Raw genomic sequence first — 16,274 nt, 5'->3', positions numbered from 1 at the left:
GAAAACTTCATTTGCTAGCAGTGAGAATCACTTCAGAAGGTTCCACATCTTCAAGAATCTACCCCTAACTCCACTACTACCTGCAGGGGAGAAAAATATTTTCTTTTCCATATTATCTACACCGTACGGGAGTTTATCAACCTCTGTCATGTCCTGCCCTGCTCGCCTTGATCCATCATAGCTATTTTATAATTTCCTGGACTTTACTGAAGTTAATGTTTCCTCAAGTTTAACAGGACCCAGATTGACTGCACCATCTTTTGAGTTCTCACAAACATGCTTTACTCTGGCTCTGCAGCTGCCCATTGAGTCACACACAGATTCCAGGGAGCTGCAGAGGAGGTGGACCTTGATAATTTATTTAGTCCAAGGATTTCCCCAACAATGGCCTTTGAGTTCACAAATAACATAAACATCAGGATCACAGGCAGAATGAGGTAACTTCTTGTCACAAGCCTGCAAGAAGGACTGGGTCATAAATATCGGAAGGCTTGTAGCCTTTCTAGGCCCTTTAACCATGGGTAGGAAAGCGTTGCGCCCGGGGAGAGACAAAAGAGTCAAACGACACCAAGGGGGTTAAATCCAGAGAAAGAGCTTTATTCTGCCATTGGGGGGGGGGGGCAGAGGCACCTGCGTAATTGAATTCACAAAAGACAAGACAGGCCACCGAAAACATTTTACAGGCAGGTTTTTATCCCCCTTTTTTTCCTCTCCCCCTTCATAGGTTTACATAGAAATGTTTCTCTTGTTCCCTGGCTCTGTTCCCGGAAGAGAGTTTGCAATAAGCTAAATGTGCTATTGCCAAGGTCAGCTAGCCAGAGAGCGAAGGCGTTGTTTTAATTCAGCTACCTTTGTTGCATAGAAAGATGCTTAGATAAAAGCTTTTTCAGCCTTAGAGAAAATGAAAAGTGCAGTTTGAAAAGTGCTTGAGGTTTTGAGGCCTGGTTGGGGGGTGGGGTGGAATTCACAGTTTTTAGGGTAACCTAACTGACTGTCCCCCTGCAGGCTGACCTGAGAGATTTGGGGATGGCAGGGTTCATTTCTGTGGGAGTTTTCCTTTTTCTACCTTTGCTTCTGAAGCTACTGCAAAGGTCCAGCGGGGCTTCTAACGTGACTGCTGTCACAAGAGTATATCACTCTTGCAGGCATAGCCATGTTATTGCTGCTGCTGCTGATGCTATTTGTGCTTCTAATGCCCCATGGAGCCAGTAGGATGCTGAAAGCTAAATGCCCATTGAACCTAAATATGGAATCTGATCTGTTGAATTATTACAGGCCAGGAGACGACCTCATGAGTGGTGCCCCCCACCCCTAGTTCAGAAAGTCACTCCAGAAGGATACCATGGTTGATGATATCAAAAGCCGCTGAGAGGTCAAGAAGAATCAACAGGGACATATTTCCCTTGTCTTTCTCTTGACAGAGGTCATCACCAAAGCAGTTTCTGTGTCAAAACCGGGCCTAAACCCCAATTGAAATGGATCCAGAAAATCAGTTTCGGGGCCACCAGGTGGCGCGTTGGAAGATGGCCGACAATAACATCTCTCTGACCCATACGAGGTACTAAGGGGCTGCTATGGGAAGTATGCAGCCTTCCTTTTGCTCCCCCAGGATGTGGGGGAGTGCTGTCCTGCCAGCGGTGTTCACAATGCACCCCCTGAAACGAGTGATGGGAGTGCTGAACACTTGGCACAGGCCCTCGGTGAAGTCAGCTCTTCCTGAAGCCGATTCCAATCAGCGCGTGCTGGTTGCTGCAGCTTGGAACTATAATTGGAAACATATGATTGGAAAGGAAGCTGAAAGCACAAACATCAAGTAAAGCTCGACCGATAAGGCTGCTGATTTATGGATCTCTGCGACCAGGAGTGACGGACGGATAAGTAAATCTTCTGATGAACTACCATAAGGAGACTGTATGTTTGGAACGAAGGGGGGGTGGAGGAAAAAACTCTCTTTTTTTCTGCATGATGTGACATTAATAACCCTTCACCCCAGAAAGAAATCAGATCGTCACGTTTCTATGAACCACAGGCAGGATTTTAAGAACTATGTGGGAGGAAAAAAGACTGGAGAACGGTGAGAAAAGAGGAAAATTTTTATGACGCAGTTAAAAAATGGCGTCTCGCCAGGACAGGTCTGCCGGAGGAAGAAGGACTGGGGGAGGAGAATCAGGATTGTTTGATGAGAAGGAATGCTGGAATGGTAGTTTGACCTGACAGAACCCCCAGACTCATTTGATTTATTCGGTAAGCCTGAGAAAAATAAAGGACAGATCGGAGATTAATTTTGTTTAAGCGTTGTACGGAGGCTGTCCCGGATCGATATGATTTTTGGAAGAGTATAAAACCCACATAGAATGCCAGCTTTCAACCTGCTTGTGAAAATCATCAGAGATCACAAAGAAAGGAATTTATGATAACAACAAGAAGAGAAAGGAAGTAATAAAGCTCTATCCGGATCAAACTGGACAGAACTGTCTAATTAATGCAGTAAGATAAGTGATGCTGTTTTGGACTCGAGCCGAGCTTGATGTATGGGTACCCCCAACAAAATTTAAAATTTGGCTGTATAATTTGGAATCAATGTGATATGGATAATGTGATGTGATTGGCCTGTTAATAAAAATTATTTAAAAAAAGAAAAGAAAATCAGTTTCTTCCAAAAGAGCCTGGATCTTCTCCACGACCATTCACACCAGAACCTTGCCCAGGAAAGGGAGATTAGCACTTATCCACCATCCCCCTTGCTATTTATACTTCTGCATGTGTAGGGAAAGGACCACTGTCTCCCGTCTGCACTTACAGGTGAGAAGATTTCTCTCACAAAATGTCTTTCCCCAGCAGTAATGGGCAATGCAACCTAAAAAGAACACTCAACATGTTAGACACAGTAGGGCAACAGAAAGATTTTCAAAGGTTTATTGTGTCCCCTCAAATTTTTTTTGAAAAAGTTAAAAAGAGAAGTTTATCAATATATATACATATATGCATGCTTAATCGTTATTGGCATTTTAATCCTGCTCCACAAGTAAGCTCCCAAGATTGACTCACAAATATCAAGGAGAAGACAGATCTTGCCCTCAGCTCACAATCAAAGAGACACAACACAAAAGTGGACTGGGAAGGAAAAGGGGAACAGTAAGTTCAGGCAACCATAATTAGACTCTCAGGAGAGCCATGTAGTTTCATCTCTCCATTACCCTGATGGAAACAACTGCTGAATAAATCCACTTATTAGGAATATCAAGTGCCGATAAACATAGCTTATTTGTGTTTCAAAGACCTGCTGACTTCGGCGCCTAACAAGCTCCTCAGATGCACATTCCTGCGTTGCAGAAGTTTGGACTACATGATCCTCAAGGTCCCTTCCAACTCAACGATTTGACAATTCTGTTGCAAGCAGTGGCAGGCTCATCAGAAGATCCTAGAGGAATGGAACGCCAGGTTCCTGCAGCAGGGTCATCAGCAGACACCGGAACACCTGATGATCCTTCAGTCTCTTTTCACTTTCACGTTTGATAATTGCAGTGAGTAGCTTTGCCTAAAGCAACTCCCTCCCAACCCTTTTGGGCTGCAATCCAATAGCCACTTACTTGGGAGGAGGCCCCACTAAACTGAATGGGAATTCTGAGCAGAGATGCTAGGATTGCACTGTTGGCATTACAGGAAACTTTTGCCCATACACAGAACCTTCTCTCCCTATGCTTAATTCTCAGCCCTGCAAAGCATGAAGTTTCATTCCCCTGTTATGTGCTGCATGAGGACTCTACATAGAACAATTAATGCAGAAAAACTGAAATAGGAGGACTGCTTTTTCTCTGCCTACACAATATGGACTCCTCTGTTGGCGGCCCCCCTACCCCGCGCATAAACCTATTAAATAACTGTGTCCCACACTCTCCTTGTGGAACTGGGAAATGGGTCACATAGTAGTGCTGAGCTTCACCTCTCACTGTGAGGATGTGGCAGCTGTGAGGGTGGTAAGGTGAAGGTGAAGGTAAAGGTACCCCTGACCATTAGGTCGTCGCAGACGACTCTGGGGTTGCGGTGCTCATCTCGCTCCATAGGCCGAGGGAGCCGACGTTTGTCCGCAGACAGTTTTTCCAGGTCATGTGGCCAGCATGACTAACCCGCTTCTGGCGAACCAGAGCAGCGCACATAATTGCCGTTTACCTTCCCACCAGAGCAGTACCTATTTATCTACTTGCACTTTGACGTGCTTTCGAACTGCTAGGCGGGCAGCAGCGGGGACTAAACGGGAGCTCACCCTGTCGCGGGGATTCGAACCGCCGACCTGCTGATCAGCAAGCCCTAGGTTCTGTGGTTTAGACCACAGCGCCACCCGTGTCCCAATGTGAGGGTGGTAGGAAAGGGCAATAGAGTCGGGGAGATAATACCAAGGTAGAATTCTGCAAAGCCAATTATCTGTCAGGCCAGCATAGCCACATAATGGCGTGGCCTGACCACAAAGCTGTTAAGAGCCAGTCCAACTGACTGATGGAGTGGAAAGCTGATTCAGATAAGGTGCAAGGATGGGTCCACATGTACAGCAAAAAAAAAAGTTTGGGTTGAGTAACTGTGTTTTCAAGGACTATGGTTGGATGAGAGATCGTGGGGTGGCAGAAGGTTGTTGCGGAGAATATGGAACAGTGTTTTTCACATGTGTTTTTTCCTGTATGCTAATGGATTTGCTCTCACAGATTCTTTGGGCTCTGCCCAGTAATGCATTGCTGAATAAAAGTCTGACTAAATGGGAATCTGGTTTGAGCCTCCATGATGAACCTCCAAAGGGAATTCTCTTCCACAGCCCACAATTGGAAGGTACTTTCTTTCCCTGGTCCTCCTTACCTGCATCCTCCTGCTATTGGGCCATGGGTGCGAGGAATAAGCACCCTGCTTGATATGAGAGGTTACAACTGCAAAGTCACAAAATACGGACCCTGCTCTCAGACTTTACTGTGTTCAATGTACATTCTGTAGTTGACCTCCTTTGTAATGCTCAATTTTGAATTTTTAAAGATTCCTGTTAATTATGTTGCTTTGAATGTACAGTGGTACCTCAGGTTGCAGACGCTTCAGGTTACAGACTCCGCTAACCCAGAAATAGTACCTTGGGTTAAGAACTTTGCTTCAGGATGAGAACAGAAATTGCACAGCAGAAGCTAAAGTGGTACCTCAGGTTAAGAACAGTGTCAGGTTAAGAACGGACCTCCAGAACGAATTAAGTTCTTAACCCGAGGTACCACTGTATAAATATCTTCAGTAATGTTTTATTCTGGGGTTTTTTATAATTTGATATTTTAATGTGTGGTAAACCACTTTGATTTTTTTTCTTAAAACTATAAAGCGGCTTAGAAATGAATAACAACAATAATAAGAGCTGCATTAAAGTTTAACAATAATTGTGCGTCGATATAGCTAACAGTGACAGAATACCCCAAGTATTTATCAGGGAAGGGAGGGGAAAGCCTCTGTCCAATATGAATTCTCTAGTGCTCCTACGGTTGGATTGGTTACTCAGTCTCAAATCACATACTGCTTTTCTGGTGTGAATCCACAAAGGGGAAGTAAAATTGGTTCTCCATCGGAAGCCATTTCAACACTCCAAGACATGATGGGTTCACTGCCCCCTCTGTGAGTTCTTTGGTGTCTCTTAAGCATACACTTATCATAAAAGCTCTTTCCACATTCCAGGCATTGGTATGTTTTTTCTCCCGAGTGGATTTTCTGATGTCTGATCAGGTTTCTTCTTTGAGTGTAGTTCTTTCCGCACTCCGTGCACTGGTAGGGTTTCTCTTCTGTGTGGACTCTCAGGTGGGAAGTAAGGCTTGAGCTCTGGCTGAAGCTCTTTCCACACACCGAGCACTGATAAGGTTTCTCTCCCGTGTGGATTCTTTGGTGTGTAAGAAGGTGGGAGTGGTCATAAAAGCTCTTGCTACACTCCACACAGTTATAGGGCTTTTCTCCTCCGTGTGTCCTTTGATGAGAAGCAAGGTTTGCATGCCACTTGAAGTTCTTTCCACACTCCGGGCATTTATAGGGTTTTTCGCCCGTGTGAGTCCTTTGGTGAATAAGGAGGCGCGATCTGTCGTAAAAGCTCTTGCTACATTCAGAGCAGTTATACGGTTTCTCTCCCACGTGGATTCTCTGATGGGAAGTAAGGTTGGAGCTCCGGTGGAAGCTCTTTCCACACACCAAGCATTTATACGGCTTCTCCCCCGTATGGATTCCTTCATGGGAAGTAAGCTGCGAACGCCGAATAAAGCTTCGGCCACACACCAAACATTTATGCGGCTTATCCTTTGAATGAATCAACTGGTGTATATTGAAGCCTGATTTATCACAAAAGCTCCTACTGCATACGGCGCACTTATAAGGTTTCTCTCCCGTGTGTTTTCTCAGATGGGCGGTAAGGTTTGTGTTCCTGTTGAAGCTCTTTCCGCACACCGAACACTGATACGGTTTTTCTCCGGTGTGGATTCTCTGGTGTGAAGTAAGGTACGCAAGCTGCCTGAAGCTCTTTCCGCACTCCGGGCATTTATAGGGTTTCTCCCCCGTGTGTTTTCTCAGGTGGGAAGCGAGGTTTGTGCTCCTAGTGAACTTCTTTCCGCACTCCGAGCACTGGTAGGGTTTTTCACCTGTGTGGATTCTCTGATGTACGGTGAAGTGTGCACGCTCCCTGAAGCTCTTCCCGCACTGCAAGCATTTATAAGGCCTCTCTCCCGTGTGGATTCTTTGGTGGGAGGTGAGGTGCGCTCTCTGCCGGAAGCTCTTTCCGCAGTCCAAACACTTATGCTGCTTCTGGCCTGTGTGGATCCTCATGTGGACGTTGAAGTGTGATTTGCGGCTGAAGACTTTCCCACACAGCGAGCAGACATTCTTTTTCTTTCCTTTTCGTCTCTGCTGCTGAACTGGAATTTCATCAAAGTTCTGCCCGGGCAAAGATTTATTCCCCCACTTCCTGGTTTGGTTTTCTTCCTGCTTATTTGGTCCTTCTTGATCTCTGAAGTTCTCATCTATGTCTTGAAGCTTGTTTCTCTCCGATGGTGCTGCACAGAGTTCGTCGTCATCCTTATTATCCCACCCTTCAACTGGAAGAGAGAAATCCATTAACAACACCAGAAAGAAAATAAGCTTTTGATTATGGGTGGCATCCAATGCATTGTTGTGGAGAAGTAATACATGTGTGGCGCTGCTTCACACAGACACACAGACACCCTCACCCAGCTGAATTAAAGCTAATCTAATACTCTAAACCAGAGATGGGGAGCCTGAAGTCCTCCAATGTTGCTGATCTACAATTCCCATTACTCCTGGCCATTGGTCATGCTTGCTAGGCCTGAGGGGAGTTGTAGTTCAGCTACAGCCAGAGGGCCAAAGGTTCCCCACACGCGATTTAGAAGCATGAGGACTGGAATCTTACAGTGAGAGGGGAAAGTATTTGATCCCCTGCTAAATTTGCCCGTTTGCCCTCTGATGAAGAAATGACCAGTCCATAATTGTAATGGTCCTGTTGTTAGTCTGTCTCTCACAGCTACAATAAACCTACCATTAAAATTATGGCCTGGTCATTTCTTCGTCAGAGGGCAAACGGGCAAATTTAGCAGGGGATCAAATACTTTTTTTCCCTCACTGTACTTTATTTTTAAGGGAAGGCTTGGAGCTCTGATAATCATTCATGGAATTGTAGAGTTGGAAGGGACCCCCAGAGCCATCTAGTGCAGGAATCTCAGCTCAAGCATCCATGGCAGATGGCCATCCAATCTCTGCTTAAACACCTCCAAGGAAGGAGAGTCCAAAACCTCCCGAGGGAGTCCAATGTTGGAAGATTCTGGACAGATAACTCAAATGACTTCTTCACAGAGCACATAGTCAAACTATGGATCTCACTTCCCCAGGGGCTACCGGTGTCCACAGAAGTGGATGGCTTCAAATTCATGGGCTATCAACAGCAACTAGTCATGATGATTACTGACAACAATGGCTATGTTCTACCTCCAGAGGAAGTAAATATTTTTGAATACTGGTTGTTGGGAATCACAAGTAGGGAGAGAGTTGTTGTGGGCTTACTATTTGGGGCATCTGTCTGGCACCTGTGACAACAGGATGCTGGAGTAGACAACTAATAATAATAATAATAATAATAATAATAATAATAATAATAATTTCTATGCTGCCCATCGGACTGGGTTTCCCCAGACACTCTGGGCAGATTACAGCATATATAAAAACATAGCAAAACATCAAACATTTAAAACTTCCTGATTGTGGTGGCCTGGGACTCGGACCTGGACTCAGAACAAGAGGAGTCTCAGTCTGCACCAGATCCGTTGCCTCAGGCATCATCTGAACCAAGTCTGGGGCCTGACCCTGAAGAGTTCCAGTCTGCACAGGTTCCCCTGCAACAAACACCAGCTGGGCCAAGTCAGGGGCCTGAGCTTGCCCTGGCTCCAGATGCAGGGATTACCTCGTTGCCTTCAGCTGGGCTTACAGCTTCTCCACTACCGGTTGGGTCAGGGGAGACTGAGGCAGCCCCTGGGTCTAGTAACCCACCGACGTCTCCCAAGCTGCAGAGACTAAGGTCTGAGAGAAGGAGAGACCTGAGTACTCGCAGGAGGAATGCTTGCCTTCGGGCGAAGCAGGGAGGTGAGGCACCGGGGGATCAGGACCGGCCGTTACCCTGACAAATATAAAAGGCTGTTGGACCCCGTCCCAGGTTGCAGGAGCAACACTGCTGTATGCCAGAGCCTGCACCTCTCCTTGCCTGGTTTCCTGCCTCGTGTCCTGCCTTGGCCCTGTCGGACTGACTCCTAGCGGAACCTTCGGATTTTGTACCGGTCCTGGACCACATTTCACGGGTTACCCCTGGGCCCAGCACACTGATACAGGGCTGCCTTCAGATGTCTTCTAAAAGTTATGCAGTTCTTCATCTCTTTGACAAATGATGGGAGGGCGTTCCACAGGGCGGGTGCCACTACCAAGAAGGCCCTCTGCCTGGTACCCTGTCGCTTCACATCTCACAGTGAGGGAACCGCCAGAAGGCCCTCGGAGTTGGCTGGGTCCACCAGCCAGGCTCTACTCAGGTTTGTAAAACAAAAGAAGGGTCCTTACCGAGTGAGGCCACGCTCCGGGAATTCTCCAGCATGACTTCCCTATGCAGGGCCTTCTGGCTCGAATCCAGCAAAGCCCACTCATCGTTGGTGAAATACACAGCCACCTCCTCAAAGGACACTAGAACCTAGAGGAGGAAGAAGAAGAGGAGGAAGAAAACATTTTAAATTAACAGAGAACTAAGGGATGTGTAAATCCTCCTCCATAGCTCAATGGTAGAGTTTCTGCGTGGCGTGCAGAAGCTTCCGGGTTCAATCCCCAGAATCTCCAGGCAGGGTTAGGGAGACTGCAAATCCTGGAAAGCCACGGCCAGTCAGGCCTCATCCGCACCACAGCTTCCCCCAAAGCATTCCTGGATTTGTAGTCTGCTAAGACTGCTTATTCCCAGTAGTGATGTATGGAAGTGAGAGCTGGACCATCAAGAAGGCTGATCACCCGAGAATGGATGCTTGTGAATTCTGGTGCTGGAGGAGACTCTTGAGAGTCCCATGGACTGCAAGGAGATCAAACCTCTCCATTCTGAAGGAAATCAGCCCTGAGTGCTCACTGGAAGAACAGATCCTGAAGCTGAGGCTCCAATACTTGGCCACCTCATGAGAAGAGAAGACTCCCTGGAAAAGACCCTGATGTTGGGAAAGATCACAAGGAGAAGGGGACGACAGAGGACGGGATGGTTGGACAGTGTTCTTGAAGCTACCAGCATGAGTTTGACCAAACTGCGGGAGGCAGTGGAAGACAGGAGTGCCTGGCGTGCTCTGGTCCATGGGGTCACGAAGAGTTGGACACGACTAAACGACTAAACAACAACAACAAGAAGACTGCTTAGCGTTGTTAAGAGACTCCCACTTTTCTTCACAGGCCTACAATTTCCAGAGTTCCCTCAGAAGAGGAACAGATTGCTTGCTCTAAGCCCCACCACATAGTTGCCAATGATCTCCTTTTCCTACCTCAGTCGGTTGCTCAGGGTCTATTTCTGCTCCGCTGTGAAAAGGTGATGTCGTAGGGAGCTTCAGCGATGTTATTCCATTTCCTGTTGGGGGAAACAAGGGTGGTAAGGGGGGGTGAGAGGTTGGAATGAAAACCCATTATTTAAAGTCAGTGCGGAAAACCTCTTTTTCAGTTGAGGGCAACGTTATTATTATTATTATTATTATTATTATTATTATTAATTATTATTAGAATTTATATACTGCCCTATACCCAGGGGTCTCAGGGTAGTTCACAGAACAAAATCAAGATATAAAACCACAAAATACCTAATGAAAATAAAACAACAACCAAAAAAAACCATTTTAAAAGGGCATAGGATGTAAATCAGATCAACCAAAGGCCCAGTTGAAAAGAAATGTTTTTGCCTGGCCTAAAGGTGTATAATGAAACATTTCCTGATGGTGGTTCAGAAAAGAGCAGCCAAAATGATAAAGGGGGTGTGATAAAGAGAATTTATTTAACAGAAGGCCCTTCCCCTGCAGAATTGTGAATTGTAACCTAAAAGTAAAGTAACTGTAAAGTTAGAAGGCCAAGCATTTTTTGTCCAATGTGGGGCTTGAACAGACGTCTCTTGAGATCTTACTCATGCTCTACCACCCAAAGATCTAGGGCGATACTCAAATTTAACTACCGTATTTTTCGCTCTATAGGACACACTTTTTCCCCTCCAAAAATGAAGGGAAAATGTGTGCGCGCCCTATGGAGCGAATGCAGGCTTTCGCTGAAGCCTGGAGAGTGAGAGGGGTCGGTGCGCACCGACCCCTCTCGCTCTCCAGGCTTCAGGCAGCCATCCGCAAGCCTTCTGAGCACGGTGGGAGTTCCCGCTGCACTCAGAAGGCTTGCGGATAGCTGCCTGTTCTGGGGGCTGGGGAAGCTCAGGCTTCCCCGCCCCCAGTACCCAGCCCTGCAAGCTCCGGAAGCGGCGGCGAGGTTGCGCGATATCTTGCCGCCGCTCCTGGACCGGGGGGGGATAATTCCCCCCCTTTATTTCCCCCCCTAAAAGCTAGGTGTGCCCTATGGTCCGGTGCGCCCTATGGAGCGAAAAATACGGTAATAAAATAATAATAATAATACCAACTGAGCTATACCTCTCTGTGAGGGATGTACAACACATAATGGGATAAGGCAAAGTACGGCAACAGATTTTCAAAATCCTTCCTTACCCAGTGACGTGTCCCGAGTTTGATTATCCGGCAAAATTTCCCCAGATAGCGCCGTCTGGAAGGTTACCGGCAGATTCTCCCTTGATTCAGGGGATTCATTGCCCACCTCCGCGATGGTCCCTTGAACCTGAGACAGGAGCCCAGATCCCAGACAAAGAAGAGGGAGATGAGTTAAGAGCAGTTGCAGGACATTGCTGAATGAATCTCATCTTCCCTGGCCATTAGCCACCCTCGCTGGGGCTGATGGGAGATGTAATTCAGCAACATCTAGAGGGCCAAAGGTTTCTCACCCCTGCAATAGAACCATAAACCCAGCCAACAAGGAGCTTTTTCACAGAGAGGAGGTGCCTTTCACAGGATTTCAAGCTGTAAGAGCAACAATATATGGTTTGCTAGCAGACACACTGGGACACGGGTGGCACTGTGGGTTAAACCACAGAGCCTAGGACTTGGCGATCAGAAGGTCGGCGGTTCGAATCCCCGTGACGGGGTGAGCTCCCGTTGCTCAGTCCCTGCTCCTGCCAACCTAGCAGTTTGAAAGCACGTCAAAGTGCAAGTAGATAAATAGGTACCGCTCCAGTGGAAAGGTAAACGGCGTTTCCGTGCGCTGCTCTGGTTCACCAGCAGCGGCTTAGTCATGCTGGCCACATGACCCGGAAGCTGGACGCCGGCTCCCTCGGCCAATAAAGCGAAATGAGCGCTGCAATCCCAGAGTCGTCCACGACTGGACCTAATGATCAGGGGTCCCTTTACCTTACCAGGCACACAGCAAATGTTTTGCTAACTCCAGTATTGTTGGCACACAGAATAACAGAATGATGTGTGGCCATGTACCTTATTGCATTGCTAGAAATTATGGTACTATTTTAAAGCAGTACCATATTATTGTTATAAATATTTTTGTTGCTATTATTGTTGTTACTACGTATTTATTGCATCTCTTTCTCCAAGGAGCTCAAGATGGTGTGCATGGCTCGCCTCCACCCCCATTTAATTCCCACAACAACCCTTTGAGGTAGGTTAGACTGAGAGGCAGTGACAGGCCCAACGTCACCCAGTGAGCTTCATGGGCGAGAGGGGATTTGAACCCTGGTCCCAACGCTCTAACCACTAGGGCTGGGTGACATCTGGTTTTCAACATTGCGATATATCACCAGCGAAACATCACAATATTCTGATATAGCATGTCTGAAATAAGGATGGAGCTAGGCAGAGGCATTGTCTGGCTTCACGGTTTCCCCAGAATTGTGATTTTTGCACACACCCACACCCCATGATTTGGGATAAGATTGCCAGGTGTCATAAGAAAGCTGCAGAGATAGTGCAGGATAGTGCGCACCCCGGAAATTATCTCTTTCAGCTTCTGTCTTCTGGAAGAAGGTACAGGGTTATAAAGACTAGGACTAGCCGCCTGAGAAACAGTTTCTATCCAAATGTGATTTTGGTTTTAAACGCACTGTAAGGTAGTCTTTGGGGATGCGGGTGGCGCATGGTTAAACCACAGAGCCTAGGACTTGCCGATCGGAAAGTCGGTGGTTCGAATCCCCGCGACGGGGTGAGCTCCCGTTGCTCTGTCCCTGCTCCTGCCAACCTAGCAGTTAGAAAGCACATCAAAGTGCAAGTAGATAAATAGGTACCGCTCTGGCGGGAAGGTAAACGGTGTTTCCGTGCGCTACTCTGGTTCGCCAGAAGCGGCTTAGTCATGCTGACCACATGACCCGGAAGCTGTATGCCAGCTCATAAAGCGAGATGAGCGCCGCAACCCCAGAGTCGGCCATGACTGGACCTAATGGTCAGGGGTCCCTTTACCTTGTTTAAGGTAGTCTCTGTGGGAGTATATTGTATTTAATTATGGGGTATCAGAGTTTTTAGGGGGTTAACCAGGCTGGGATAGTAGGCTTGTTGGTTTTGGAATATCTGATGTAGATTTTTTCAATTTCATTGTTCTGTATGGGACAATGACAATATCATATCGTATTGTAAGGTCAAAAATTATGAAACCGATATCATGACCTTCAAACCAGTTTTGGACGATATATTGATATATAAAAAGAGTCTTGAGCACAATTTTACCCTAATCACAATGTGAAGGTTTGGCTTTCCCTTCCACAAAATGCAATGTCTTTTGAACACTTTCTGTGCCTGTTGAAAAACGACCGGGATGAAAACTGTCTCTCTCACCTGCAGCCCTCCCTGCTTCCTGTCCTCTGCCTGGCTCAGGAGGAAACCTTCGGCCAGGGCCACCGCCTGCGAACTGGTCTCCGCTCCACATTCCCTCACCCAGCTCTCCATCTCCGGGGGGAGGACAGCCAGGAACTGCTCCAGGATCACCAGGTCCAGGATTTGAGTCTTGGTGTGTGTCTCTGGCTTCAGCCACTGACGGCAAAGGTGGTAGAGTCGGCTGCAAACCTCTCGGGGTCCTTTGGCCTCCTGGTAACGGAAGCGCCTGAACCGCTGGCACTGAGAGTCTGAGGCAAGTGTGTCCTTCCTACCCGGGATCTTCTGCACTGTTCTCTCCCAGAATTCCCTGGGACTCCCAGCCTGGACGGCATCACAACCTTTGCCTGATCTCTGCCCCACTGGGCCAAGCATGTCCATTGCTGGACTGGGCACAGAAGCCCTCTCCTCAAACTTCACAAAGAGTCGTTCTTGGGACACATCACATGTTCCTACAAGGCTTTTTTCCTGCAGATAAAAGAAAACAACACATTGGGAATCAGGAGCAGGCTTCGATCAAAACATCTTGCTAAAAAACATTCATCACCTCTCCAATGGATTTAACAAAATAAATAAATAAATCTAGGTGAAAAAATCCTGTATGACTCAGCAGCTAAACACTGGCTGAGTCCTGGAAAGGGTTCCTTTTATTAACTGTACTGTATTTTTATTGATAGGGATGCGGGTGGTGCTGTGGGTAAAACCACAGTGCCTAGGACTTACTGATCGTATGGTCAGCGGTTCAAATCCCCGCAGCGGGGTGAGCTCCCGTCGTTTGGTCCCAGCTCCTGCCCACCTAGCAGTTCGAAAGCATCCTTAAGTGCAAGTAGATAAATAGGTACCGCTTTATAGCGGGAAGGTAAACGGCGTTCAGTGTGCTGTTCTGGTGCAGGCTCACCAGAGCAGCGATGTCACACTGGCCACGTGACCCGGAAGTGTCTGCGGATGGCGCCGGCTCCCGGCCTCTATAGTAAGATGAGCGCACAACCCTAGGGTCTGACAAGACTGGCCTTCGGGCAGGGGTACCTTTACCTTTTATTTTTATTGATGCCACAGGCTGATATGAAGCTTTCTTCACTTGCTTTTTGAAAGAGGGATTTATTAACAAACAAATGTGCCAACATAACAAGGCAAAAGAAAAAACAAAGATTTAAAAATTCTGGAAGCCCTTTAATATTAACAATTTGGATGGCTGGTATTCAAGCTTTTGCCAAATTGCCCTTCTTCAAATCAAGATATATCATAAACTAAAAGTATCTAAAAGTCAGAGCTCAAATGACATGAGGTTTTTTCCCATATATGGTATGATTTTATATCTTATACAAATAGAAAGACTGTCACTCTGTGCCAACAGTATATGCAAAATGCCTGGCTCGTTTAAGACAGTATCCAGTCTTTCAAACTCACAGATGGAGAATACTTTTGTTTTTTATGAATCTTTATTATTTGTAACTAAAACCTTTGTATGCATAAAACTTTGTTATCCTTTTGGAGCTGTGCTGTACTTTTGTACTCTTGTCCTTCCTGGCTGTGACACTTTACAGTTTAAATTTTTGATTTTCGGGGGGGGGGGGGCGTATTTCTCATTCGGGTTTTTTTAAACTTGCTGCATTCTCCCCCACAAGTTCACAAACAATATCAGTGAAATCCTGGAGAGCTGTTGCCAGTCCTTGCACTCAGTGCTGGCGCTACCTAGGACTTTGCTTTGCGGATCCGGAGCGTCCTTGCAGTTCATTCGGGTTTAAATGAGACAAGGACTGAATCCTGATCCCTTTGCATGGAGGCCTTTTTTTTGCTCTGCCGCTGAGATTTTGCCCAAAAGCTGGAACTGGGGAGGGTGACTTTTGCATGCAGGCAAAGCAGCAAACCCAGTAGTGACGTATGGAAGTGAGAGCTGAACCATAAAGATGGCTGATCGCTGAAGAATTGATGCTTTTGAATTATGGTGCTGGAGGAGACTCTTGAGAGTCCCATGGACTGCAAGAAGATCAAACCTCTCCATTTGGAAGGAAATCAGCCCTGAGTGCTCACTGGAAGGACAGATCCTGAAGCTGAGGCTCCAGTACTTTGGCCACCTCATGAGAAGAGAAGACTCCCTGGAAAAGACCCTGATGTTGGGCCCAAGGAGAAGGGGACGACAGAGGACGAGATGGTTGGACAGTGTTCTCGAAGCGACCAGCATGAGTTTGACCAAACTGCGGGAGGCAGTGGAAGACAGGAGTGCCAGGCGTGCTCTGGTCCAGGGGGTCACCAAGAGGCGGACACGACTAAACGACTAAACAACAACAACAAAGCAACAAACTACAAGCGGAGTCGCGTCGGTCCTGGGAAGAGCTTTCCCAGCCCCAGTGTCCTGCCCCCGTGGGGAAGGGCGCTTCTTGCAAGCCAGATGCAATCTGGGGGACCTCGTGTGCGTGCAAAGCAGGCAACCCGCCCCCTGATCCATTGCACCCACAAAACACTTCCAGGAGGGCCAGCTTGGCCCCGCGATCGTGGGTGCCCGCCCCCTTCATGGGGAATTTTATTGTGGGTGCTCGGGCACCCAAGGTCCCAGGGAGTTGCCACCCACCCACCCACCTTGCCAGTCTGGAGGATTTCTCGCCCACCCGCCCACCCCATTCTTACCAGTGGGGAAGGACCACCACTCTCCTCCTCCTCCAGGCGCCAGACTCCTCCCAGGTTTTCTCCAAATGTAGGAGGAAGTGACACCTCCTCCCTCCCCCACACCCAGTAAGTGCCCTTTCTAGGAATCAAAGCAAAGTGCTTTAACCCTTTATAACCTGGAGGGGCAGCTGC

General features: G+C 47.4%; 1 protein-coding gene and 1 long non-coding RNA gene across 2 annotated transcripts in view; one reads left to right on the top strand and one right to left on the bottom strand.

The window, feature by feature from the left end:
- The first annotated feature begins 386 nt into the window (after positions 1–386).
- Positions 387–16,274, top strand: part of LOC308470210 — a 94,339-nt gene continuing 78,451 nt past the window's right edge. The window contains exon 1 of the long non-coding RNA XR_013982263.1: positions 387–5,076. This is a non-coding gene — a long non-coding RNA (uncharacterized lncRNA). The remainder of the gene's footprint in view (positions 5,077–16,274) is intronic.
- LOC308469425 (uncharacterized protein) lies at positions 2,889–16,246 on the bottom strand. Its single transcript, XM_080991874.1, has 6 exons — positions 16,104–16,246; positions 13,443–13,946; positions 11,262–11,388; positions 10,056–10,138; positions 9,109–9,235; positions 2,889–7,088 (listed from the first exon to the last, which is right to left on the bottom strand). The coding sequence occupies exons 2-6, from the start codon at positions 13,857–13,859 to the stop codon at positions 5,521–5,523; spliced, it is 2,322 nt and encodes a 773-aa protein (XP_080848000.1). The 5' UTR covers positions 13,860–13,946; positions 16,104–16,246; the 3' UTR covers positions 2,889–5,520.

The sequence above is a fragment of the Podarcis pityusensis genome, assembly GCF_964106645.2.
Source record: "Podarcis pityusensis genome assembly, chromosome: 2".
Taxonomy (NCBI): domain Eukaryota; kingdom Metazoa; phylum Chordata; class Lepidosauria; order Squamata; family Lacertidae; genus Podarcis; species Podarcis pityusensis.
This window is presented reverse-complemented; position numbering and strand designations above follow the sequence as displayed.